Here is a 27,035-nt window from a genome sequence, read left to right as displayed (position 1 = left end):
ATTCCCAGAGCGCACTGTTCCCTAATGACTAAACCTCTGCTTCCCCTAAACAAGCTGCTTCTTGATTTAATGAATGGCTTCAGAATCACACACTTAAAGGACGATTCTAATCCTGGCAATGGTGGTTACATATATTATATTATACTACACATTAAATAAATTCTCTGGAAAAATCAGTGTTCACATAGTCACAGAACATAACAAGATATTACACCATATCTTGTTATATTCTGCTTTATGGTCTATATACCATAAAATAAACCCACATCAAAACTAGTAGCACACACATAACTGATGAAAACAGCCTAATAGGTAGCATAATATATATGATTAACATATGTGGACTACCTCATGTTCTGCCAACGTACATGCACCACTCGCATATTATCCTCATCATCTGTATGCCCAATACTAAACGGAGGCAGCCACTCATACACAGAAACGGAAGACCTGGCTCCATCATCTGGGCTCAGATTAATCGCAGAGACTGAGCGGAGGACCACTATGGACCCCGTTAGTTATTGCAACTCGATGTGTTAACCTTGGCCACGCGACCCCTCGTCTCGTTTCGTCGGCGGCAGAGGTATCTGGCAGGTACACGACTGTAAAAAAAAAAAAGACCTGCAGAACCAGAGCCGTGTGCATGCTACAAAAACGTAGCAGCCCGAATACGCCGGACGCTGCAAAAGAAGACGGTTATTGCAGCGATAATGACAGCCGCGTCGTGATATGACAAGGCCTGTGTGAGAAACACAGTGCGCAGTCGGTGCACTAGCTACTGCCTCGATCTGTATGTGATCCATAGGCTAGGCCGTGTAGCCTATACGGACGCATCACACCGACACGGGAGTGTTTTAGGTCGGTAACGAAATGAAGCTACAGTGTAACCGTCTTCAACAACAACCACGTCGGTTAAGCGGCATGCACACAGCGACATGCGACCCTCCCCCATAGCCAAACAATAAGCACGTCTGAAGAGCAGAGTGGCGGATCCTCATCTTACCTCAGTCATCAAATGAAACTATATCGATCCCACCAGCGGTCCGATCAGCGGCGAAATGTTCCGGACTCGTTGTTTACGCTGCCGGTGAAGGATGATTGATTCCGTTGTGCGGCTTAAAAATACATGACCTCACCGAATTCACTTGCCTACGTTTCCATCTGGCTACTACTGACAGGCCAGGACGCGCAGTGCGCACGGGGCATGCGTACCAGCAGTACGTCACTCATCCACAGAGGCACACCCACCGCCTCCTCCATCCTCCTTCCTTCCTTCCTTCCACCTGTCTATCGAGCTAACTATCTATCTAGCCCACTTCCGTTTAATGTTATATCATGCTCTTATGTCTGCAGTAAATCTATTGTGGAGGGCTGATTGGCCTCACCTGAATATATAGACCCTAATGCATAATGGATAATGAGATATTGGCCATATTTCTGTCCAGTTCTGTTAAGTGAAATAAGCATTTCCAAATGAAGAGTGAAAATGAAGAATGAAGCTGCATATTTTCGTTCTTTCTATTTGATTTTTTTCTGATGTCAATGAAGAAAATGGCTGAGAGTGGTTGCCAGGCTGTATGATTGATGATGAGAAAGTCATTCACATTTTCTCTGTAAATAAAACTAAATGCATTGGAAACAGATGCCCATTTTACCCCACAAACCTTGTCCTTGCTGCAGAATCCTTCGCAGAGGTAAATGGAAGGGCAGCCCAATGACCACATGTATAGTCAGTCAGCTTCAAGCTAAATAGTCAGGTATATGGACACATTTTACATTTCTAATATATAAATTATTTCTGTCGTTTGTTCTTTCTTTCTGTCTTTGTCAGAACTGTTTGATTTAAAATAAATATTTTTTTCTTTTTTAATGTTAACAAAAAGGTAGAACTGCAACCCTGCTATCATGATTGACAGGTATATTATATATGCAGACTAACAGACAACTAGATAGTTATCACAGTGTCCTTACATCAGTGGTGTTGGTGAACACGAGGGGAGAACAGTTTCATTTCAATTAGGCTTTACATGTGGTAAACAGACCAAATGTAATTTTCACCTGAGTAGCCTTGTAAGTCCATGCGGCCAACTTGTAATTTTTTTCTACTTGTTTAAAAGAAAAAATATATTGACTGGGCTTCCAATAACATTAACAACATTTCTATGTTCTTTCAAAGTGAGTTAATTAGTTCGATTTCAGACTGGGTCCAATAAGCATATTAAAGCCTGCACGTTTTTGTTGTTGTTGTTTTTTGTCTGTTTCCAGGGTAAAATGTGATGCTGCAGTGTCACCTATAAATGAATTGAGGGCTATCATGCAGTAGACATCAGGGAAATGTTTAGCTGGCTTCTTCTTTTACCCGGTGGATCTTGTCCATAATTAACTGTGCGATCATTTGTGGACTATGCCACGCACAGGCTCTGCAGAAATCCACAGCGTAGTAATTAGGGTAGGCTACCATCTAGAGTTCGTGCATCAGTTTCTATAGGCTACGATACAACAGCGGATGTATGCACGGAGCCATGCTCTGCGAAGGCGTTCTGACTGAATAGGGACATGAGGTAGAATTACGTTAATTTAGCGCTGAGTAGTTTAAAATCTCCCTGCACCCACCTGACAGCCCTGGATGGTTGTTATTTATCCTTGTCCCTGCGCAGATACCCCGGGGCCTGAAGAGACAAGCTGCGCGCAATAGAGAAGGCACGCGGCGTGGATAAACGTCCCAGCACCGACTCCCGCAGCAAGACAACGCTACTACGGTTTCTTACCCCTTGTTCAAAGAGAGCCCGCAGTGTTATGATCATTGTGGGGGAGCAGCCCTACAGCAGCGGGCTGCAATCCACTCGTTTGGCCGAGGTCGTTCGTCCTTCCCAGGCTTCTCTGTAGCGCACCTACCGCCGGGGATCCACCGCACCTTTGGGCGTCAGACGGATTAGTTAAATCGGTGTAGCTGATCCCAACGCCACCCGTTATTGGTGGCTCTGACCTGTCGCTGTCAAACCGCGATGCTAATCCACTCAAGTGTTTAAAGGCGAGACGCTAAGAATAGCCCCAATTACAGTAAAAAAGTTCAGCTCTTCAGCGTGGTGTTGGTGGTAATAGAGCAAATGAATGGGGCACCATGTTTAGTTAATGTCATTGATGAATTACCTGCCAGAGCGGAGCAGCCTTGACTGAGAGGACGTCAAAACAGCAATGCGATGATCACAAGGATTATTTTGGATCCGTGGTGGGAGCACTGGGGATAATACAAAGGATCAGACCGCTGGCATAGGTTACATATGGTACCAGGTAATGTTTCCATAGCTATTCTTCATCATCTTAGTCTTCCTATTGTGCTGTTTGACAGTTTGGTGAATTGAAGAGGGTGTCTTCATGGTCAGATACATCTGTTCTGAGATTTCAGATGCAGTATTTCACTTTGGGCATTAACCCTAGCTAAACATGTCCAGTACTGTAATGAAGAGTAATGCACAGTATAGCCTTTAATATTCAGGCCTGTGATGGCAAAAGTCATCCTGATCAAATGTGTTGTTTGTTAGGGGCTGCTTATGCTGTCGCTATAAACTGAACTCTGAGCAGTACCTTTACCTCCACACTATTACCTTTTGTTTGTCATGGTACATGAACGTGGGAATTTATTTTCACTTGTAGTGAGAGAGAAGTCTGCTAGAGACCTAGATCTGAAGGAGCATGTAGTCCCACATTCCAAAGGAAACAGTACAGCTTCTCCTTGTCTGCTTAATGGATCACTAAGGTGGTTTGTACGTAACAGGATAATAGGCCTGGCTGTTGACTGGTTCATGGCCTGCTCTGACATAATGACAAATATAACAAATAGGAGACCAAATAGGCTTTTAAACCCAGGGAAAAAAAGTGTGGCAACTGGTGTGTGAACTGGACATGGCATCAGCTTATTAAAAAGTGTTGGTTCCAGACATGAGAGATCTTCTTTATGCTCTATAATTTAATCTTAACTTTCAAGTTTTAGAGGTTGTGATGTAGGGAATGCAGACACTGTAATAGGATGTGAAAGAGGGCAGGAGAGGTCACACCTGGTCTAGCCAACCCACACAGCCAGAAGCCATGTTGTTATAAGCACAGCACAGTTACTTAAGTGACTTAAGTAAGTGATGTAAATATAACTAGCGACCAATAACCCGCTTTCTGTGTCAGTCCCTGCAGAAGTGTATGGCTTCACAACACCAGCTTTACACCTGTAGATAAACCACTTTGAGGGAGTGCAGCTGCAAAAAGTTTTGCTCCAGAGTGGACGGGTGGGTGCACCTGGCTGGGTGCCTACTCTCTTCTTCCATTCCCTCTACATCATAACAAGAAACCAGTGTGCAGGGATACAGCAGGATTATTTAATATTTCTCATCAATATAATTATGTAATCACTGAATATAATGTCCCTAACCTCACAACGGCATTGGTGGTTTTGTTTTTAGCCATTTAATCTCGTTGGAAATTCTCCGTATTCAGTCGACAGTCGGGGTGTCACAAGCTGAGGATGAATACTTTAAGTGCAGGATAATCAGGCCTAAAGTAATTGGTTTGGTTTGTATCATTGGAAGCATGTTACTTTGTATGCCGTTGGCTGTGAGCACCCTATTCTATTACTGCTAAGGCACATTTACAGGAAGAGACAGTCTCAATAAAAAGATCCGGTGTAATGAATAGCATGATGGTTGGGTTTCACAACATCAGGAACGACCTGATTCTGTTTTCTGGTATTGTTTGAGAAAATGCAGTTAAATCTATTAACCTGGAAGAAAATAGCCTGTCAATTTGTACTCACAGTATATTCTCATGCCAACACTTTGTCTGTCAGTATGCAGTAAAATATTTCTCAGACTTCAATGTGTTGCAGTTATTTCTGCCCTTTGTGACAGATACTTTTACTGTAATATTCCCACATTAATTTCAATTCTAAGTCAAGTCAAAGTGGGTGTTTTGATCTGCCCAGATTTACAACAACATGCAATCTTTTGGAAAATTGAAGATTGCATTGATCTTTTCCTGTGTCATTGGTTCTATTTTAATGTATCTTCTTCTAATGTGTTCAAATTAAAGTCAATTTGAGTGAAAATATATGATACAGAGTGTTATACATGTAATGTAATTTCAATGTTCATTGTACAATATGTGTAATATAAGTTCTCAGCTGTGTATAGATGTGGTAATACCTACACAGCATGTGACAACATCTAACATGGGATCATGACCCAGTGGCTTTGATGCCAGAAGCACAGCTTCCTCTGAACAGCCCTCTGGTCAGAAGAAAGCCTATTAGGAAATGGGAGGAGCAGAGAGAGCCAGAGGCAGTGAGACTGGTGGAGTAAGATAATCTAATCAGAGTCCAGTACAAAGAACAGCTTTTTTTTTTCTTAGTGCGATCTCTCATAACTGTCTGTGAAAACAAAATACAGTTGACAGGCTCTGACAACAACAGTACTACCTCACAGAGAGACGTGAAGGTGAAGTGTGTAATGAAGGTGATGAGAGAAGCTTGACAATCAGCCAAAAATATCGGCCTAATGCAGAGTTGACATTGTTTACATGAGTGTTTAAAGACACACGAGACATTCATCTGTAGATGTTTGATTTGTGTACAGAGCAAAAACCAAAATGAAACCTCTCTTCAGAATATGACCTTGACCAATACCTCTAATAAGTGATGTTTTGGGTTTGTACACGTGTGTCTTATACATGTGTTTGTGTGTGTATCCTCAGGTGCGTGCTTGGAATGTGTGCAGGATGAGCAGCACATTTGTGACCTTAGCTGAAGTACTGGAGGCACGAGGGGGACCTCTGCTGGAGGAGGAGGTCTGGTCCCTGCTGCTGGGCACTGCAGAGTCTTTAGTGGACGTCTCTTATATGGGTAAAGCGGTTTAGAGAACCCCCTCTTATTGTAGGCACATGCATTGCGTCTTAATGCTGTGACCATACAATTTTGTTATCGCAATGTAACATAAACATTTGAATATGTCTTTCAGTATTTCTGTTTCACTCTGGCTTTACCGTAGGACTGTTCCAGCAGCATCATATATATTATGGACTTCCTACTTTTTTTTTCAGGTCAGAACAATATGTGTAATATCATAAGCCCCACCTCCTTGCTGCTGTCAGCCACTGGTACCTTAGCATTTAAGAATTGTGGCCTATCAGATGATGTATCCACCTTCACCGCTCCAGAGATGCTGCAGGGCCGTGCCAGCTCAACCAAACCTGCCATAGAGAGGGTCAGTGCATCCTCATACCTGTCCTGATAGCTCGCATGGAAGTCGATGACAGACTTGACAAACACGAAACGGTGTCAGTTCATATTGGGGGATTCATCCGTCACTTGAAACTCTGCTGATATGTCCTCATGTGTCTTTTTCCTTGGAGTGTAAAATCTCAGGATGAGAAGAGTTGAAGGTCGAGTATGGCGTAAGCTCGCCATCTAGTGGCTGAGCAAAGAAAGCGCTGTCCTGAATTCTGCACTTTAGAGCCCTATTTATAAACATTGGGTAAAAAGACTGTAAAGTAACTCCTAAATAAATGATTAGAATGGCTTTACATACAGAAAGGTTGTCCAGTATGTGTGTTCCTGGTTTTATTATAGATTTAGTTGATAATTATAGCACTATGTTTAACCTGTATTGTCATTAACTAAATTACTTTGTTGCACAGATGCTGGTGTATTCACTGGGTATGACTCTCTACTGGTCAGTTGATTTTCAACTACCTCAAAATCAGGTGGGATCCCCTCATACAAAGCTGTCTTTTCTAAATCAGTACCATCAAAGTCCCACACCTCCATTATTATAATGACTTTCCACTCTCATTCCTCCCAGCCAGTCCAGTTGAGTGACCATCTAAACAGCCTCCTGCTCAGCATGTGTGAGGACCTGGCCCATCGCAGGGTGACTCTCAACGCCATCCTGGAAGCCTGCGAGTCTCAGCATAAAGCCAGCGTCCTGCCGCCACCCACTAAAGTCATCAGGCAGCTGGTGGAGGAGGTTTTTCATGAATCAGTGAGTCTAGATATCTACCTACAAGTTTGTTTCTTTCCGTAAGCTTTTCAGTGTCTCTGCAGGCCATTGTGTATGTGTCAGAATTTAAAAGCTTAATCTGCATATTGACAAATTAAAAGTAAATTGTGAATACTAGCGGTTTCTTTTCCTTCAGATGGACCATGGCTCTTTGCCAGACTGTCACGTTCCTTTGAGTGGCAGGAGCCAGATGATCAGAGAGAGACTACATGGTGAGCATGCATGTTAGAGTCCTAATGAACTTGAGTTTTTAAATACACATCCAAAGCACGACACTGGGAATTTTTGACAAACAAGCAGATTTTGTATTACTTAACTATACATCAGTAAGTTTTAAAATGGAGCTGATTTTAAATGTCTGGCAGCATGAAAATTGAATATGTGTATTGTACAGCCATAATGAATAAATTTGACCTCTGACCCTACATATTTACAGAAAGTAGTTTCAGTCGTTGCTGTGGCTCAAGGCGACGTACAGGTCAACAGGATTAAAATCTTAGCCCAAAGCAAGCCCAGGATTAGGCTCCTGTGAGAGCCAATAAGCAGATACAGAATGTGGATGCTTGCAGGCTAAACCTTCCGCTTGCCTCAGTCCTGTCCAAACATGGCAGTGTCTCCTGGGAGCACAGGGATGGACAGGAATCAAACATTGCTGTCATCTTTCATTTCTTGGTTGACAGGAAAGAGAGGGCCACTTTCAGACTTCAGCGAAGGCAGTGGTGAAGGGAGAAGATACTCAACAGACTCTGACTCAAAGTCAGGTACTGAAAAGAAGTCAAAATGGTAGAAAGAAGTTATTCTGTCATATTTATTTGTCTTGTGTTCTCTTAATAAAATCCTTAACTCTGGTGTGCAGATGTAATCCTGAATGCAAAACGTACTAACATTTCTTTAATGTGTGTTTGATTATGCACATTTTATGTCTGTTTTCTAGGGAGTTTATCTCAGAGACCTTGGAGACAAAGACCAAGGAGCTCTCCCACAACGTTGTACCAATCCTCTTTAGACCGGTATGTACTATATGCATGCATACACACACATCCTCACCTCTGTTGTTGTAGTTTAAAAAAAGTTCTTAAACCATTAGAGCTATCTGTGTGTGCATGTCAATTCCTCCATTGTCTTCAGTGACTTTAAGGGGACATGACATTGTCTCAGTTTGACTTTTCCAACTTGTCTGCACAACTATTACACAACCCGTCCTTCCCCACCCCTCTCTCTCCCCTCAGACTCCCTCGTGGGGTCCGTCACAGGGACAGCAACTGCAGTTGGCTTGGTAGGAGCCCCCACCACGACATCTCTCCTAAGACATCAGGCAGATCTCACAGTCCTTCAATCACCTTCAGCGAGTCCTCGCTCAGCCTGAGCCAGAGGAAGGCTAAGGTAAGATATGGGATTTTTTAAAATGTTTGTTCAGTGAAATAAATGCAAGAGAAATGTTTTTTTCTAGAACATAAAATGATATGTTGTGGAGCTGTACTGCAACTGTGGAGTATTTAGTACGAGTGTTGGACAAATTAGCAGAGCCTTTAGAGACAAAGGTCTGTTGGATGTGTTGCTGCTTAAAGAGTTTCTATTATAAATGTTTGTTTTGTCAGGCTTTGGGTCCAGAATTCGTCAGAATGGCAGACGAACAACACATTGTTCTTGAGCTTCCAGGATCTATTGTGGTAAATTTATGATTACTGTTCATCTCCTCTGCTTCTGATCAATATCAATGTAAATATCCTTGTTGTTGTTGTTTTTTTACAGTGTTTGAGTTTGTATTTTCTTGCATGCTAAAAAACTACGTCTGTTTGCATAATTGCATGTACAGTATCTGTATATTTATGTGTGTGGGTGTGTTTGTGCATGTCCACCACAGTCCAGAAAGGGCCGTTCGTGTTCGTCTCAGAGAGAAGTGACTGTCGTGCTGCCTAACGGACAGTACGTGGTGGTTCGCTGTGACATTAAGTCCAAAGCAAGAGATGTGTTTGACATGGTGGTGGCTCACGCAAACTTGGTAGAACACTTCTACTTTGGTCTTGCCTTTATAGATGGTAAGATATCATATGGGACCTAATCTGGTCTGGACTGCATTGGTTGTACATCACATTGAAACATTCAAAATGGAAATTAATTTCAAAATACCCATGGTCCAACTTGTGATATTGTGCCCTCACAATTGACATCAGGGGTGAACTTGGGGTGATATTTCAATAATTAACAACATTGTTTACTTAGATAAAGTTGAATTCATTTCTTAATGCATGTTGTGTTGTTTCAGTCACTTCAGAACTCTGAAGTTAAAGAGGCTTTTCTTTGTCATTCTGCAGATGATGAATATTTCTTCTTGGACCATGAAACAAAAATCTCCAAAATTGCACCAGACAGTTGGAAAAAAGGGCAGATATCCCCCTTTTTGGTGTTTCTTCGAGTCAAATATTTTGTTGATGATATGTCCTTTATTTTGTAAGTACAGTTCTGGTGTTAAACTGATATGTAGACAATCAATTTATAGAAATACATATTTTAAAAACCTTTTACTTAATCTTTTCCTAGGCACAGACTGACTCGCCATCAGTACTACTTACAGCTGCGGAAGGATCTCTTGGAGGACAGGCTCTACTGTAATGAGGAGACAGGCTTGTTTCTGGCTGCTCTTGCTCTGCAGGCTGAGTTTGGTGATTACATGCCAGAGGTACAGAGTAAAAAAAGAAAAATGGTCACCTTAAATACTAGCATCATCTCTCAGTGTGTGTTACAGCAGTGCATTTTGTTCTTTTGTGTGTCTTTTTAGCTTTATGGTAAGAATTACTACCAGCCAGAGCATTATGTGTCCAAGAGGATGCTAGAGAAGCTGGCCCTGCCCAATGTCAAGGAAGAGTTGCCAAGACTACATGCAAGTCATGCCCAGATACTGCTTGAAGAGGCTGAAACAGAATACCTAAAGGTATCCAGACTACCAATGCATCCGCTCACATGCATAATGTGATTACAATTATTACACTTCCTTTAAGTCTAAAGGATTGCTGAAATGAATAGCTACTATTTAAAATTGAATGCATGTAAAAATATGTACCTCCCAGATTGCCCAGCAGTTACCGGAGTACGGGGTTATGTTCCACCGTGTGGGGAGAGAAAAAAGGACAGTGGTGGGTGAGTTGGTTTTGGGAGTGTGTGCCAAAGGAATCATTGTGTACGAGATAAAGAACCACCTGCGGACTGTCATTCGACGCTTCCTATGGAGGGAAACCGACACCATATCCACTGGGGTAAAAATAAGTGGCATTTCAGCCAGATATTACTTCATACAGCTTAATTTATTATGACGATCAAACTAAATGTATGATGACTTGTGACTGTCTTTCAGCGGCGTAAACTGATTATCGAATGTGGAGGGCCCAGCGGGAAAAAGCACAGTTTTGTAACAGAAAGCTCAAAAATAGCACAGTACCTGCTGAACCTCTGCTCGGCGCAGCACAAGTTTCACAGCGAGATGACGTCACGACAGCTTAACCACACCATGATGCCAGGTGGGTACATTTGACTGATTGTGTAGAACAAATTGTTTTTGACTTTGGCTACACTGATGCTCACAAAGTGGAAGAATAAATAACACCTCTGTTTCTCCAGATGAAAACATGGATAAGTACATGTCTGTCTACCAGGGCCATAACCTGAACCTGAAGCAGATGTCCTGCTCAGAGGGCATGTTGAACCATGTAGGTTTGACACCTGGTCAACCAGACTCTCTCTCCAAGTCCTGCGACAACCTGACTGACAAGCTGGAGGCGAGGCTGTGCCAGCAGAGGGAGATGAGGAGGGAGATGAGCAGAGAGATGAACAAGGAGCTCACTGAAACAGGAGATCTCAGGGATATGAAAGAGCGACAGTGTTGGAGGTAGCCCGTGATGAGAATAACATTCTTATTGTTGTTACGGAAACATATTCTCTGTGAACATTAAGTAAACCGCTGTGCAACGTACTGTGCACATGTGTTGTAGCACTCCAGAGCTGATTCCCAGAAGGATGTCTAGTGTCTCACTACAGAAGCAGGACTCTGACGCCTCTTCCTCCATACGAGGTGAATATGTCTAATTGTTTTGAACTTCAGAGTGACAAATCAGAGGACAAATGAACACTAAGCATCTTTAGTAGAAGTTAGTCTGTATGGTCAGATGTGAGTGGCATGGTGGCTCCCTGTTAAACACTGTTATGAAGTAAGAATGTTTTCCCCATGTGTTCTTAAGACATGCATATTAGGTTATTTGGAACTTCTAAATTACCCAATGTGTCTGTTTATGTGAGCTGACCCTTTGCTAGACGTTTGACCTCCCCCCTGGGTATATAACATATATAAATTAGTTTACAGTGGCCCATATAAAATGTGCTTTTCAGTTGATACACCAACCAGGACCCCGCCAGAGAGAGAGATAGTCTGTGTGACCCTTAAGAAAGATCCCAAACTGGGTTTCGGTGAGTTCATTAAGGCGGACTTAGCTGTGAACTTGATGTCAAATTAATGAGCAGAGTACCACTTATCTGATTATTCACATGGAGACTTTTGTCTTCACTTCCTCTCTGGTCGTGTTTCAGGCTTTGTGATAGTCGGCGAGGACAATACAGGTAAACTTGACCTTGGGATCTTCATTGCCTCCATTGTGCCTGATGGGCCGGCGGACAAGGATGGACGAATCAAACCTGGTACAAAGCACCAACAAACGGAGCTAGTAACATGGACACTGGTTTACAACTTAACATGCAACGTAACATCGCTAGAGACCAAATTGGGCTGCATGTGACAAACTATAACAAAGACTTCGTTGATATTTCCAGGTGGACGTCTCATCTCCCTAAACAAGACTAGTTTGGAAGGAGTGACATTCAGTGACGCTGCTGCCATCTTACAGAGCAGCCCTGAAGAGGTGGAGCTCATTGTGTCCCAGCCTAAACGTAAGATCTGCTCAATGCATTACCATTACAAACCATCAGTTGTGGAACTTAATACAGCCATATATGAGGTCCTTTATCCCACCTGGTTGTTTTCCTATCAGAGTCTTTGAAGGAACGTACAAGTTCCTTGAGTCAAAGTACTCTCTGTTTGGCGTTGGAGAGGAGCTTTGGGTCACAGACTACACTGAGTGGCACAGAGTTTCGTCCTGTCATGGAAGAACTGGAGGAGGCCATCAGTCTGTCCAACATGGCAACCCCAAAGATTAGCAGGAGGCTACACATTCCTGTTGTGCGAATACATGACGCCCAGGTACGAGATTACTTTGTTTCCATGGAAGCAAAGCATGAGGTCAGAGCTGATGAAGGAGTTCAACCAGTCCGAATTGTTAAATAGATTAAGTGCTTCGAGTTTCCTGAAAACACACTTCTAGCTTTTCTTTGTGTATTCCTCTTTCAATCTTAATTTGTTTTGTGTGTTTACGTCTTCTGTTGTCTTTTTTCAGGATGTGTGTTCCAGGTCCCCCTCTATCTTGAGTTTGAAAACTGGGGAGCGGTTTATAGTGGAGCTTAAGAAAAGCAGTGGTAGTCTTGGCATCAGTGTTGCTGTGAGTGAATTGTTTCCCTTTTATTACACAGCATTTACCTTATACACTCAGTTGCCAGCTTATTAGGTACACCTAGCTAAAACTAAAACAACAGTCCTGCAATAACTCCTCTATAGGTAACAAGCTACGACGCACATTCCCCTGGATTCCTTCACGCTGAGTCAGTGTACGTTTTTAGGGTTATTTGAGGCCTTAGCCATTGATTAATTACTTCTCCCTTTTGCCAAAAGGGAGGAATAAACACCAATGTGCGTTATGGAGGAATCTACATCAAGAACCTGGTGCTTGGAGGTGCTGCAGAGCAGGACAGGCGCATTCAGATCGGTAATCTTTTTATTTTTCATTTCCATATGCAATGAGGTTGCTGCCAAAAAAGGTTCTGTAAAAGTTTTGTGCCGGATGTTCACTCAACTTCTGATGAAGAGCAAAAGACATCGTCATTTATTTGCAATTTCACGTCTGTGAAGTTTTTCTTCCACAGTGTCGTCTTATCAAGAATGACACCTCCCAATCCTTTTGCATCATCATCAAAAGGATATGATGAAAACATTGGGAAATATAAGCCACGCCGTCACAGATGTCACCCTATTTGTTGGCTTAGGGTAGATCATCCACTTCCTGAGACAAAGTATTGAATAAGTGAATGTGGATTGAATCAGGCCCTATAAGATGAAAGGCCTAAAACATGAGCATGCCACTGAGGCCACTGTGTCTGTGTCTACTTGGTTCATGCTTCACAGAGCAGGAACGACTTTTCGATTTGTTGACATGTCCATCAAATACATGTACACACACACACACACACACACACACACACACACACACACACACACCGTTTATGTATTGATGTTGCTAATGATGATGAGATTTGTGTTTGTGCATATGACAGGTGACAGACTGCTGGAGGTTGATGGGTTCAACCTGAGGGGCGTGACTCACCACCAAGCTGTAGAGTGCCTGAAGAGGACGGGGGAGGTACACACACACACACACACACACACACACACACACACACACACACACACACAGATGTGCAGTAAAACACTGATTGTGAATATGCACAGGAGAAAAGCACAGTAGCTGGTGATGCTCTACATTATTTCCTGTATTTTACTATGTCGGTGCATGTTGAAGTATAAACTACTGAATATATAAATGGGTTGCATGTGCATCTGTTCCCCATAGGTGGTGAACCTCCTGTTAGAAAGGGAGCCCACAATAATCTTGGAGCCCAGACCTGACTCGCCCTGCCCCCCCTTGGCCCACAGTTCATCTCACACACAGCCCCCCATGACTGAAGTCTCCATGGAAACGACCTTGAGTGGCCGAGCCAAGGACTACAGCTTTGTGACTGATGGTGAGAGGCGAGAGGAACGGGCACATACGCTCACATAGGAGGGAAAAAAAAGAAAAGATAGACAGTGTCAGGCACAACACACACACACACACACACATACATACACACTTGCACACATGGCCCAGAGGTGACTGTGAGTCATCTGACAGCTACATTGTGGTTGCTGTCAGAGTCATCTAGGGCTGACGCTCCTTCATTCCCCCGAGACAGCGTGCACTGAAACCTTGAAGCTGCCTGTTCACTGCCTGAGCTTAGTTAAAGGGACAGCTCCTCATCTCTACAAAGCCTCCCTTTCTGATAGAAATGTGAGACAAAATGTGGGGAAAAGGATTGTCTTTGTGTTCAGATTTGTCATTGGAGAAAAATTGATACTTAACATGTGGGTTGGGGTGATTGATGAATATGTTGTTGTTTTTTCACAGTGCAACAAATCACATCCCACATTACAGATTAAAGATTACACAACAGACATTAATGCTCAAAGATTGCCCGCCGTCTCCTCTCATTCCTAGAAAACACGCTTGAAGTGGTGCTGAAGAAGAGTTTGTCTGGCCTCGGCTTCAGCTTCAACATATCGCAGCTGCACTCGGGGCCAGACCGCGGCAGCGTAGTCCGCATCAAACGTCTGTTCCCGGGTCAACCAGCACTGGAGAGTGGCCTGCTGCGAGAGGGAGATGTCATCCTGTCTGTCAACAAGGAGCCCGTCAAGGACCTCTCTTACCAGGTATAGGGGTTGGGTTAGTTAAAATGATTATTGATCTTATCCTAATTATAAAGCACATTCAATAATAGAGCTTGTATTTTGCTGCATTCTTTTTCCAACATGGAAAAAGTAAAAAAATGTCTATAAAAAGAATAGGCTGGTTTATAAAGTGCTAACTAGAGCCTAGTGTTCAGATTTTATTCATGAGTGGCAGCACAGTGGGTGATTTTGCCTGTGGATAAATAGTCGTGAATGGGTTGTAAGTCTAAGAACAGCACTAGTGGCCCTGCTCTTTCTTAAGATCTCGTCCACGTCACTGGTCCACTAATCCTTTAATCTCATACCACTGAAAATAGCAAGCTGGTTGTCTCATTTTATGTTGTCATTTAATCTTGTGTGCTCTGCCGAGGAGTTGTAATGGCATTCACACAGGTGCACTTAAACATACAGTACAGTATAACAATTTAAGATATGTGTACATTTTGAGTCTGTCTCAAGCTGTACCCACACATTCCCGCATCAACACACACAGTACACAGTTTTTTTGATGTTGTTGTTTCAGAGGGTTTTGTTCCTGCTTCGTGGAGCTCCATCGGAAGTTCATCTGCTGATCTGTCGACCAGGTTCTGGAGTGCTGTATGATGTAGATGACAACACACTGGTGAGCTCACACGCACGCAAGTACACACACATATATTACACGTATAGAAAAAAGAAAACCCCTAAGTTAGATAGACCATCTTACCTCATGTCTGACTCTGTAGAGTCCTGCATCCTTCCGTGAGGTTCGATCTCAGTCGCTGGACATCCGACTAGGAGAGGACTACACCCAGCTCCTTAAGTTTCATTATGATCTCAAAATACCTGCCCAGAAGCAGGCCCCCAGCCATGAGGAAGACCTGACGAATACAGCCGAGTTAAGCACAGATCCTCCTGCAGCTCCAGCACTCCCGGAGACCCAGGAGAGTCTTGACGGTAAAGTTCTGGCCAACCAGACTCCCCCATCTCGTCCACGCTCACCCCCATCACCCACTTCACCTACATCACCTCCATCACCAGTCTCGCCGGTCTCACCTGCCTCCCCGGCATCACCTGCCTCACCTACCTGTGGCTCTTTACCGTCTTCACCAGAGTCACAACCAACCACAGGGAAACCAGAGAAGCAACAGGAAGTAGAAGAAAAGAAGAGGAATAAGGACGGAGAAGAGGAGGTTGCAACGACAACAAGCTCAACTGTGATGCTTTTGGATATCTGTCCTAAGACTGGTTCAAAAGTATACGCCAGGTAAGAAGTAAACACACGTGCAAACTGTTAATACATAATGATAAAAATGTTCATATCAACGATTCCGCTCTTGTTGCCTGTTGTGCCAAATGAAAAAGTTTCACGGCGAGCCGCACAATATTGTAGCCATGTCTGCAACGAAATTTGACTTTGAACTGCTTTAACAACAGCACAACAGGATCAAAATGTGTATGAAAACTACTAAGCAGTGGAATCAAATGATTAATTTAGAAATTCAAATTTACGCTGATGAATGATGAAGATTGATAAAATTGAAATCCTACATTTTGAGGATCTGAACTTTGAAAGCATTATTTTGTGTACCCTATATACAGTATATTATGTCTGTTTTATCTGCAGCGGCATCAGAGAGGAGGCAGATGGAAGTGTGACTTACTGCCTGATGGGAAATGGACTGACTATCATGGCAGATGAGGAGTACCTGACCATCAGCTCCATACTGGAGCCTCCTCACAGCCTTCCCTCCAGTCTGGCCACTCACACTCAAACAACCAACCTCACAGGCCTCCACTCTCAAACCTCCAACAGCTCCTCTAGTTTCAGCTCTCAGAATCCAAGCCTCGGCCCACACGTCCCCACTACAACCATCTCGCCCCTCTGCCTCTCGTCTGACACCCCGACCACTTGCTCCCTGCCCCACCCATCCCAGCCACTCACAACCCAGCCACCTAAAGCCAAGCACCACCCGATCCAGCAGGGGCTTCCTCCAAGTCACTACAAAGCCATGTCCAAGAACAGTAGGCCTATAGCGCCCCCGCCCCAGCCTCCTGCTCCACCATTGACCCCCATCACAGCCCAGGTCGTTCCCTCAGTGCATCCTTGTGCCAGTCCACCTGCCCCGACGCTGCCCCCCACAATGCTGCTCCCTGCTGCCCAGAGTCACACACAGTTCAGAGAAGAACCAGAGAAGAAAGAAAGGGAATACAGTGATGATTATGATGAGGAGGAGGAGGAAGAGAGTCGAAGAAAGGTTCACTTTACCTTTACCTATGTTTTACCCCAGTAGATTTGTCTGCCAGCAGAAAACTTTTGAAAAGACATTTGAAAACACTTCTATAAAGTTTAGCAAATATATTCAGGCTTTGGGTCAATTACCTGGCTATTTGGCTTGAGACCAATAATAGAGATAGTGATACTGTAAACAAATGTCAAATCAGCTGCGTACTTTTTGGGAAAGGAGCTCTTTTGTCCACAGGGTTTACCAATGTCAACAAAGTTTAAGCTTAAACATGATGCGATGGAAATGATGTCTCGTTGTTAAAGTTATTTGTTGAATTTCTGTAGCTATTAGATACATTGTCATTGTTTTTTGCCTGTCAGGGATACGTTAAAGAGTTTGAGCTGACGGTGGTTCTGAGCAAGTCAAGGAGCGGAAGCTTTGGGTTTACCATCACTCGAAGCAAGCTGGACAACTGCTACTACGTACAGGACATACTGGACAACCCAGCCAGGGCAGATGGACGACTCAGGGCAGGAGACAGGCTCGTCACAGTACGCACAAACACACGCACACACACACACATCTGTACATTTCTGCACATTTACAAACATTATTTTGCTATATTTCATTCAGAGAATGTGCCGCTCAAGTTGACTGAGCGTTTCCTTCTCTGTCATTTGTTTCCAGGTAAATGGACATGATGTTACCAGTGTGGCTGATGATGTTGCCATGACGATTCTCAGGTCATCTCCGAGAAGACTGAGTATGACTTTGGGGAGGGCTGTTACAAACCTGGTGGCCCCGCCTTCCTGTGACAGCCTGCCTGATATAGTTCTCTACAAGACACCCTCGGGGCAGCTGGGTGGGGCACTGTACACACTTTTACACGTTTTGAAGACACAGGCGCATCACCGGTATTATTTGATTGTATTTACTGTATCTGTGTGGCGTCTCCAGGTATAAAGCTGACAGGGGGCATTGGCAGCAAATGGCAGGGCATCTACTGTCTGCAGGTGGTGCCAGGATCTCCAGCCAGCGAGGAGGGCAGCGTCCAACCCAATGACAAGATCATCTACATCTGTGGCAGGTGCACCCTGGGAATGACCCTGGAAGATGCGGTCACAGCCTGTGAAATCGCCCCTCGTAAAGTCAAACTTAAAATCATCAGGTATGTGCCCTCAAAGGTTTGAGAGATAGACTCTGAAGTAGGTTTGTTTTTGGTTATTTCAATGACTTTGTGTTTTTGTATGTCACAGAGAAGACCAGCCAGTGACCGCCAAGGCTAAGTGGAACGGTAAGGGCGTCTAAAGAATTGATGTGATGGTTTCACCTGCTTGAGTTAACCCAAGGACCCATAAACAGGATCGTTTGGTTGTTATATGCACTGATGGATCGCCTAGAAACCAGATATGTTTGTGCTCAACTGGACAACGATAATTTAAGTTCAATCATTACCAGAAATAATTCTTGGAAGACACTGGCCTTTTGGTTTTAGATTTAGCTCTTTAAATTGAATTATAATTGTTTCCTTGTGCAATATATAGTAGTGTATTTCTATCCAAGTTTTTCTTTTATAGGTCTGTTTGACTGGAAAAAGGACAGGAAGTTCTTTGCTCGTTTTGAAGAGCCCGTCTCTCCAAATAAAGACTCTCCTACCGAAGATGGTGAGTGTTTCCTCCTCCCAACTCTCCCATGTTCTATCAGCACCATAATCCCTTTCACTCTTTTGCTTGTTGCTCCTTTGTCTGCGTGAAGCCGGAGCTCGGCGCTGAAAGATAGTTCTCTTTGCAGCTGTGTGTGTGTGTGTGTGTGTGTGTGTGTGTGTGTGTGTGTGTGTGTGATCTGAATGCTGACAGATCCTGGGCTCTCACAGCAGGATTAATAATTAGCAAGCCTCAGGCCCTCCACTGGTGTATTGGACTGCAGGGCTGTAGCCATCACACACACACACACAAACACACCCACACACACACATAGACGGTGCTATACAGCCAGTGGTCTACAGGGCAGATATCTCTGTTGCCTGGTGACGGTGTATGCAGCGGTAAGGGACAGTGGAGAGGGTCAGTTTAAAAAGACCAGCCTTGTTCACCTGTCATAGAAGAGACGTACCCATCAACAAGTCTCTTTCAAAATGGCCAAAGAGGAGGGAGGTTGGTGTGTGTTTTTTTTTTTCTGTGTGTCTGTTACGGAAATTTCATTGGCTGAAAATGGTCGCATGGATTACATTTGTACAGAAGGGATGTTCCATTGTTAGCTTAGGACTGAAGTCCAGACGTTTCACTACATTCATCTTTTACATTGCTTTTAAAGGCTTGACCAATATTAATTGAAATTACAATTGTCTATGCAACTGCTTGAGTTGTTTTGTTGGCACCGGCTGCTGATTTATTGATAATTTTTCTTGTTTTTTCAGATGAAGATGTGTGTAGGACTGCTGAAAAATTTAGATGTCCCTCCTTCACAAAAGAACACGATGTAAGTTTATGAACATATTATTTGTCTTTGTCCAAAAGCTAATTCTTTCTGGGGTACCTCTTCACTTTTGTCACCTCTATCTGTTCTTTTTTGTAACTGCACATATTTTTAAGAGTCTGATGAAACACGAAACACACACTGTAACATGACTCTATTTGTGTGTCAAATTGCGAATGCATTCTCTACGGGGGGGGTGGTGCACTGATTGCCTGTGTGTGTGTGCGTGTGTGTGTGTTTATCAGCTTCTCTTTACAGTTGATTCATGCATCAACAATACATTGGCATTTTCTGGAGAACATGCTTTTGTAAATACAGTGGAAGAAAATGACTGATTCATCATTTTGTTTCTCCTCCTTTTCTCCTCTGGTCCCGGCAGAGTTGCATCATGCAAGTGGAGTTCACAAAACCAGATGGAGGAGGTCTTGGCTTTGCTTTGTTTGGGGGAACCAATGGCACCATGCTTAGAGTGAAGGAAATCTGCTCTGGTGGAGTAGCTGAGCAGGATGGTCGGCTGAGAGTGGGAGATATTCTATTAGAGGTAACACCCCACCATCTACCTTGGCTGTTTCATTACCCTCCGTAGTGGGATAAACCCTGATCCTCACTGTGTCATCTCTAGGTAAACGGTGTGATTGTGTCCGGGCTGAGCCACAGTAAGGTGGTGGATATCCTGCGTAAAGCTGAGGGGACTGTACAGCTCACCATCTGCAGAGACATCCTGCCCCTGATGTACTCCGAGTCACCCACACCGCCCAACCTGTCCGCTCAGACTGAAGCTATTTTAGCTGAGCAGCCGGCTCCGGTATCCAGCCCTGATAACTGTCCCTCTCCTGACGTCATGCTGAATAAGCTAGCTGAGCGCCCCCCTGGTATGATCTCTGACAACTGTCCTTTCTTTAATCGTGAATATTTAGAAGGATAATAGTGCTGAAATAAAGAGCTGTATGTAAGCTACTAATCTTTCTTGAGACTTTGCTGATGTAAAATTTAAAATTCTAATTTGTATCTGGTGAAATCAAAAAGGCATGAATTGCAAAGCTGTATACTAATTCTTAATTATTAGGACTATACCCTTGAAACACCTTTAGCTATGTAAAATATACTGTAAACACACATCTTGTGTCTTTTAAATACATTCAAAGCCATGGAAAATTTGCATACCAACACACAATTTGCCTTTTAAGACATGAATTGAACTGTATATATTGTGAATATATTGCATCACTTTATCATTGTCTCAGAGGCGACTTCAGACCCTGTGGTCAATGAAGCTGGTGTGTTCGTTACCTCACCACCTCCTCCACGACGCCGACTGACTATCGTAACGGATGCCACTGTAATTATACAGGTAACTAAAAATCATACACACACATGTAGCAATTATGATGTAAATTCTGTGTTTCAATTAAATCCCAGCCCTCCTTACCTCTTTACTAACATCTACTACTAACATCTTGCTCCTTCTGTCTGTTAACTCCTCTGGCTGCTTGTCTGTGGAACAGGAGAGCTGTAACAGCACCCCTTCTCATCAAGCTTGCTGCCCATCCCTAAATGTCACTGACATGTTGCATGGAGCGTCTGGCAGGTAGTAACTACTATCCTGTACCATTTTCTACTTATTTCCTCCCCAATTCTCCTCCTCCTGTTTCTTCTTCGGGCTGCTAGAGTTAACCACAAGGGGGCAGCAGAGAGCAATAGAAAAAGTACCACCCTGGATAAATGCTGTCGCTTATGGGCTCTGAACCCTAAGGAGACAGAAATAGTGTAACAATTAGAAAGTGTACAGTACTATTCTCTGTAGCCTCAAAACAACAAGTATGGTAGAAGTATAAAGATATTTTAGCCTTTTGTCTATACTGTATTTTAGGTGGAAAAGTCGCAGGGAAAGGAAGCTCAGCCTTGCATGATTTCATCCCCTCCCACCGAAGAGTAAAAATGGTCTGGTCTCACCCCCGCCCCCTGACTCCCCCAGGAAACGAATTGTGAACAAACTTTTGGACCAGTCCTGCAAAGACATCCGTAAAAAACAGTCAGACGGCTGGAGCAGCGAAGAAGAAGAAGATGTATTTGACGCCACCGGTCTGGACAAGACCTCACCCCAAACAGGTGTATATTCCTCTACTCTTGTGCTGAAGCGTCAGAGTCAAAATCTTATCTATTCTAAGCCATATATGCAACTATTTCCCCCTTTGTTTCCTCAGGCCCACCCATAGTATCAGATGACGAACTGGCCAGTTTAGCTCTCATTAGCCCGTCTAAGACCAGCCAGTATTCAGGCTCCAGGGTCAAAGCTCTGATCCGGATTCTACAGCATCAAGTGGACCAGCAGGAACTGGTCAAAGAGTTCATGGTATGCATGTGTTATGGACAAGATAGTTAATGTACAATGTATGCATCAGTGTAATTCCTAGTAAAATTGCCTTAACGAAGGGGAAAATTACACATTGACCACCCCAATGTGCCATTTAATCTTTTCCCACATTGATCCTGCCATTAGAACTTTGCATTGGAGGTTATTATACATGTGCGCTGTGATACATTTAGAGAAAATCTGCTAAAAAAGACCTGCACACACACACACACACACACACACACACACACAAAGATTCTCTGTCAATATTAAAACATTTAGACTATTTTTATGGACAGACATGCTGTGATGCAGCTGCACTATTGTAAGTGTTTTTCTTTTCGTTATTGTGCTCATGTTGTTCATTTCAGGCTCTGGAGCATCTGAAGCCCTCTGACAACTGTCTGGTGGGAAAAGCCCCCGAGAACAGAGATAAGAACCGTTACAGAGACATCCTACCCTGTAAGTCTGAAAGAGGACTTCTGTTAGCTTTTACTTTCTTCTGACAGAATCTAAACTTTTATTTTCTCTAGTTTTTTATTGGTGAGCTGAAGCTTGTAAAAGCGGGACACTCACACTCTTGGCATTTATAGGAGAGCCTGTTTGTTACCACTTGTTTTAGCCACTCAGTTTAAGCTGACTGTAAGGTTTTTTCTGAAGGGGGTGGAGTTGTTTGTTTACAACACTCGTCTGCGCAACAAATCATTTCCTATATTAGTATCAATAATTCACTGAAGCCGCACTTATAATTTCCGGGGAGTCAGCCAAGTATGTGATGATGAAGATGATGTAATTTGGTAACACCTTGTAATTATCTCGGATTTATATTTTTGATAAATGAAGCGGAAAATAATATTATAAACTGTATTATTAGTCTGAATTTCAGGGGGTAAATACAGAGACAGGATGAAAGGAAAAATAAAAAGTGAATTGTGATCAGCACTGATGATACTGAAGTGTAAAAGAAAAGCTGGAAACACACACCCAAATGCATACAAACACGTATAAAAGCATTTACTTCTCCAGCCCTCATTGTGTTGGAGTGAAAGGGTCAAAGTTCAAATGACTGAGTGTGATGAAAAGGATGGTGACCCCCAGTGGAACACCACTGCACCTTAAAGCCTAGATGTTTGCAGCCTTTTACAACTGCTGTCTGAGCAAAAGTTGGAGAAAAAAAGGCACAGTATTAACCGATCCTTTCCACCGCATAGAAAGTCTGGTTTCCAGTCTGTGGCTTTTTTGATCTTCAAAGCAGGAGGTGGGGGACCAACCCCAAAAAACATTCCTAACTGCCTTCAGTCTATCACCCCTCTCATCACCAACAAACTTCTTCACAGCGCTGGTTTGTTGAGCCCGGCTCCAGACCCCTGAGCTGTTTACTTGTCTTTATTTACTGTAGACTTAGATTGCGCGCTTTGGCCAAAACAACAAAGTAGCAGTGTTTGTTGTTTGTGGTCATGAAATGAATGGATTCATCGAAAATAGGGAAAACCACAGGCATGACAGAGTGTTCTGTTAGTGGGAGGACAGTGCTGGAGGTGTAATTGGTTTATTTCAATTATGAATTTCATGCAGTGATGCATGCTCACACTCAAAACAGCACACATGCAGAGAGTTTAGGCTCTTTTCCTTTATATGTATTTTTCTCCTTCTCTTTCCCCCCATAGATGATGAAACTCGTGTTGCCATTGGAGACAACCAGGACTACATCAACGGCAGCTACATTCACATGCAAGTTGGCGATGAAAAATTCTTCTATATCTCCTGCCAGGGCCCTCTGCCTTCCACAGTACCGGCCTTCTGGCAGATGATCTGGGAAAACAAATCTGATGTCATTGCCATGATGACCCAGGAAGTAGAACGGGGAAGGATCAAATGTCACAAGTACTGGCCAGAGAAGCTGGGCACGCCTCTGGACACCGGCAGGTACCAGCTTCACCTGGAGAACCAACAGTTCCTGGAGTACTTCCACATCAAGGTCATCCGCATGGTGGAGATAGAAGTAAGAGAGTTGTGAGGAACACCTGCCTGCCTGTCAAACGTCATTCATTTTATGGTTTACTCTAAACCTCACAATTCTTAAATTGATTGTTATTCCAGACCCGTGAGACACATTTTGTCCGTCATCTGAAGTTCACACACTGGCCTGACCACGGCGTGCCGAAAAGCTCCGAGCAGCTTGTTCGCTTCATCCGCTACCTGAGGGCCGTGCACCATAAGGGACCAGTTACTGTGCACTGCAGCGCCGGAATCGGACGCACGGGAGTTCTCATCTGCACTGACGTTATCCTCAGCCTCATTGAGAATGATTTGCCTGTGAGTGGAGCCATTTTGTTAGGTTTATTAATTAGTTTACCACACCATTTTTGGTATTTTAGCCATGCCAGTGGCACAGATCTAGCGACTGAAATATCTCAACGATTAATATCAGATGGATTGCCAAGACATTTTGTACAGACTTAAATTTTTTCTATTGTGTGGATTGTCCCTGCAGATTATTTTTATTAAACTTTGCTGATTTCCTTTTTTTGTCTAGCAGCATCATCAGGTCAATTTTTGTACTTTTGTACTGAAAAGCCAATAGCATTCCCTTCAGCCTCAGCTGTACTTTGTGTTTAGTGCTTATTTGTAAATGTTAGCATCCTAACATGCTAAATTAATAAGGTGAACTTGGTAAACATTAAAACTACTAAACATCAGCTTGTTAGCATTGTCATTGTTAGCATGTAGCTTATGCGGTGACCCTTCAATCACAAGGTAGCCACGTCCTAAAGCACTCCCTGCTTTATCGTCTTTATTTTACTCTAAATAGGACCATAATTTACTAAATAAACAGCTGTATTGAAGACCTCTTGAAACTAGCGATTGAGACCATAAACTCATGTTTACAATGTTTACCGAGGTAATAAATCAAGTGAGAAGTATAGGGTCATTTTCTCACCCCCTGAAGTTTAAGGCACTTTCGTATTGGTTATACAAATTCTAAAGTCTGAGGTTGCCACCTGGTTGATTTGTTATTGATATAAGAACTGAACTACAGCCACAGACGTGATCACAAACATGCTGCAGTTGTGCGTAACAACCGTCTGTTTCTGTCTTTAGATCAATGTGAGCGACGTGGTAAAAGAGATGAGACTTCAGCGGCATGGCATGATTCAAACCAAGGTCAGTAACAACAGAGGGGTTGCAGTTCAACGTTCAAGCTTTTAAAAAAAAAAAACGTTATCAAAGACTAGACGTGCCCTTTGTCTCTCTCATTTTAGGAACAGTACTTCTTCTGCTACAAAGTCTGGTTGGAGGTTTTACAGGGCATTTTACAGCTTCACGGCAACCAATGGCAACCGGAAAGTCCCCGAGACCACAAAGTAGTTTGAATGTTCCCACCTTCAGCTCGCCTACCTGTAAAGCACAGACTGTGATTGGGTAACCATGTGCAGTCTTTCACGGCATAGACTGCTGAGACCTTTTTCTTTGGCTGTATAGTTTAGTTAGCTATAATAAGAAACTTGTACCTTTTCTCTGTTTTGATACTTTGTGTTGAGGAGGCCTATTGTTTAGGTACAATGACTTCAACTGTAATGTTTGGTTCTTGTATGTGCTCTCGGTGCTGTGATTATGTCAATTTAATTTAGATCACTGAGGTTGTTTTGCCTTTTCAGGCTTAGTGATTTGCCTTCTGTCTCTAGCATCTTTTTTAAATTTTGTGTCACTTTGAATGTATCTCATTTTCTTTTCTCCATGTTCTTTAATTTGTCATATTGCATGAAAATTTAAACTCTGGTAATCACATCTTTTATCTGGCAGTAATGTAAGATCATCAAACCAAAGGGAGTATCTGTTTGTAACCTTGATGAGTAGCATTTGATTAAGCATTGTGTTATCATTTCATTAAGTGCATTTGTACCCTGGAGAAAAGGGCATAAGCAAAAGAACACTATTGATTTTTCAGTTCATCATCTACAGAAATGAAAAGAATCAAGTGCCTTGGAATGACTCACACCACTTGCCCCATGCTGACCCACCTGAGTCACTTGTCACAAGCGGTCGGGGATGGAGAGCAAGAAACTGATAAACTGAGCACTCGGCAGTGGTTAGATTGATTGTGCAGCTTTCAGTCTGTTTGTGGTCTGAGGTGGCTGGTTGGTTGATCCAAGCCGGAGGAGGATTACATCTCACCTTTTAGTTCAGTTGTAACTTAGAAACAATGTGAAGTTTGCACACCGCCTGTCAATCTTTTTTTGTTTGTGGGCCCATTTTATACAGAACACTACACATAAATCACAACTTGCACATCCTGATACAGATAAAGAATGATTCAACATAACACATTATTGGATGAATTCATACATTTTCAATTCACTCTTTTGCTAAAATGTGGACGAGGGGTCAATACTAAATATTCAGATGTTTTGTGGAATGTGCAAAACTAGTTGCAGGGTTTCTAGGTGTAAGTTGTTATGTGGCAACATCCTTTATCTGTATTCCATAGCTATTTTAATACAAAGTCAGCCAAAAATGCAAAAAAATATTATGAGGTTTACAAACTTTCCATTTTGCCACTTTAGATGATGTACAACAAATGCAACAGAGCTGCATCTCCAAGTCACAAATCAAAGATGATTTATAGCTGCTGGTTTGAACCTCAACCTCTGGATGTAACTGCTTGTAAGCGTTGTTCTTTTAGCTGCTATCACACACACGTACACACACACACACACACACACACCAGCTCTCATATTGCATGCAGACTCTTAAAGTACAGAAGTCTGAGCCTGGAGTTTGGTTGAATGACTTGAACATGATCAAAATGTGGAATGTAACAAAGCAATACTCTCCGTGAGGACGGAAGATCAGAATTTCAATGTCTTACTCGAAAACATCTTCCAAGCTGTTTGGAGCATGTTGGTAAGACACATGCAGTACTGTACCTTTGTCATGTGGATGGCTACGCAGAGCCATCAGCCTCTGTACTGTGTATGCAACATCTTCTCATCAATGCTGGTTGGTTGGTTCCCTGGGTAAACCTCTGTTATGTGCAAGTTCATGTTCTCTTTGAGATGCTGTTGGTATGTTTTCTGCCCCAGATCTTGGAAATTATTTATTCTTGAAAGAACAAACAAAAGCACATTTTGCATTCATCTGTGAAAATGCATCTTGTACAGCCAAGCAAGTGCTTATGCAACAGCGTTGTGAAATGTAATAACCGTTAATTGCACAACTTACTTACGCTAAATTAATCTCTTGTCACTGTACCAGCCACTATGTAACCAATAACTGAGAACAATGTAATACCTCTCTCTTTAATTAAAAACTATCTGAAA

General features: G+C 43.0%; 2 protein-coding genes across 12 annotated transcripts in view; one reads left to right on the top strand and one right to left on the bottom strand.

Moving 5' to 3' along the window:
• Positions 1-3,175, bottom strand: part of mapk8a (mitogen-activated protein kinase 8a) — a 12,461-nt gene extending 9,286 nt beyond the window's left edge. For 2 of the 6 annotated variants that reach the window (XM_031872638.1, XM_031872674.1), the window contains exon 1: positions 1,004-1,290. In XM_031872638.1, the coding sequence (XP_031728498.1) occupies positions 1,004-1,012 (9 nt within the window). In that variant the 5' untranslated portion in view covers positions 1,013-1,290. Of the gene's footprint in view, positions 1-1,003; positions 1,291-2,613; positions 2,894-3,150 lie in introns of those variants that run through there. The other 4 variants (XM_031872629.1, XM_031872665.1, XM_031872655.1 and 1 more) reach the window with 3 other exon arrangements.
• ptpn20 (protein tyrosine phosphatase non-receptor type 20) lies at positions 2,388-27,035 on the top strand. 6 transcript variants are annotated; one of them, XM_031872567.1, is made up of 48 exons: positions 2,391-3,291; positions 5,737-5,884; positions 6,082-6,245; positions 6,679-6,744; positions 6,843-7,022; positions 7,177-7,252; positions 7,721-7,801; positions 7,975-8,050; positions 8,270-8,423; positions 8,639-8,710; positions 8,905-9,079; positions 9,356-9,491; positions 9,582-9,720; positions 9,820-9,972; positions 10,109-10,294; positions 10,393-10,555; positions 10,656-10,923; positions 11,027-11,106; positions 11,421-11,498; positions 11,619-11,726; positions 11,859-11,975; positions 12,077-12,285; positions 12,479-12,580; positions 12,811-12,904; positions 13,470-13,555; positions 13,766-13,937; positions 14,450-14,661; positions 15,203-15,301; positions 15,405-15,615; positions 15,772-15,925; positions 16,286-16,916; positions 17,267-17,437; positions 17,574-17,748; positions 17,844-18,054; positions 18,143-18,180; positions 18,464-18,550; positions 19,303-19,364; positions 19,741-19,902; positions 19,984-20,233; positions 20,606-20,712; positions 20,867-20,949; positions 21,337-21,470; positions 21,566-21,714; positions 22,086-22,176; positions 23,382-23,716; positions 23,815-24,030; positions 24,817-24,879; positions 24,978-27,035. In XM_031872567.1, the coding sequence occupies exons 2-48, from the start codon at positions 5,761-5,763 to the stop codon at positions 25,086-25,088; spliced, it is 7,011 nt and encodes a 2,336-aa protein (XP_031728427.1). In that variant the 5' UTR covers positions 2,391-3,291; positions 5,737-5,760; the 3' UTR covers positions 25,089-27,035. The 6 variants fall into 6 exon arrangements, with proteins under 6 accessions (XP_031728435.1, XP_031728444.1, XP_031728454.1 ...); XM_031872556.1 differs by having other exon boundaries at positions 2,390-3,291; positions 15,405-15,925; XM_031872575.1 differs by lacking the exons at positions 21,337-21,470; positions 21,566-21,714; positions 22,086-22,176; ... (2 more) ...; positions 24,817-24,879; positions 24,978-27,035 and adding an exon at positions 21,232-21,324 and having other exon boundaries at positions 2,388-3,291; positions 15,405-15,925.

The sequence above is a fragment of the Anarrhichthys ocellatus genome, unplaced genomic scaffold (assembly GCF_004355925.1).
Source record: "Anarrhichthys ocellatus isolate YVR2014 unplaced genomic scaffold, GSC_Weel_1.0 scaffold3, whole genome shotgun sequence".
NCBI classification, from domain to species: Eukaryota; Metazoa; Chordata; class Actinopteri; order Perciformes; family Anarhichadidae; genus Anarrhichthys; species Anarrhichthys ocellatus.
The sequence above is the reverse complement of the archived record's forward strand: the minus strand, read 5'-3'. Positions and strand labels throughout refer to the sequence as shown.

Coding starts and splice junctions, on each gene's coding strand:
- ptpn20 (XM_031872556.1), top strand. CDS start 5,761: ATGAGCAGCACATTTGTGACCTTAGCTGAAGTACTGGAGGCACGAGGG. Junction 9,721..9,819: donor TTGGTGATTACATGCCAGAG/GTACAGAGTAAA, acceptor GTGTCTTTTTAG/CTTTATGGTAAGAATTACTA. Junction 14,662..15,202: donor TCAAGGACCTCTCTTACCAG/GTATAGGGGTTG, acceptor TTGTTGTTTCAG/AGGGTTTTGTTCCTGCTTCG.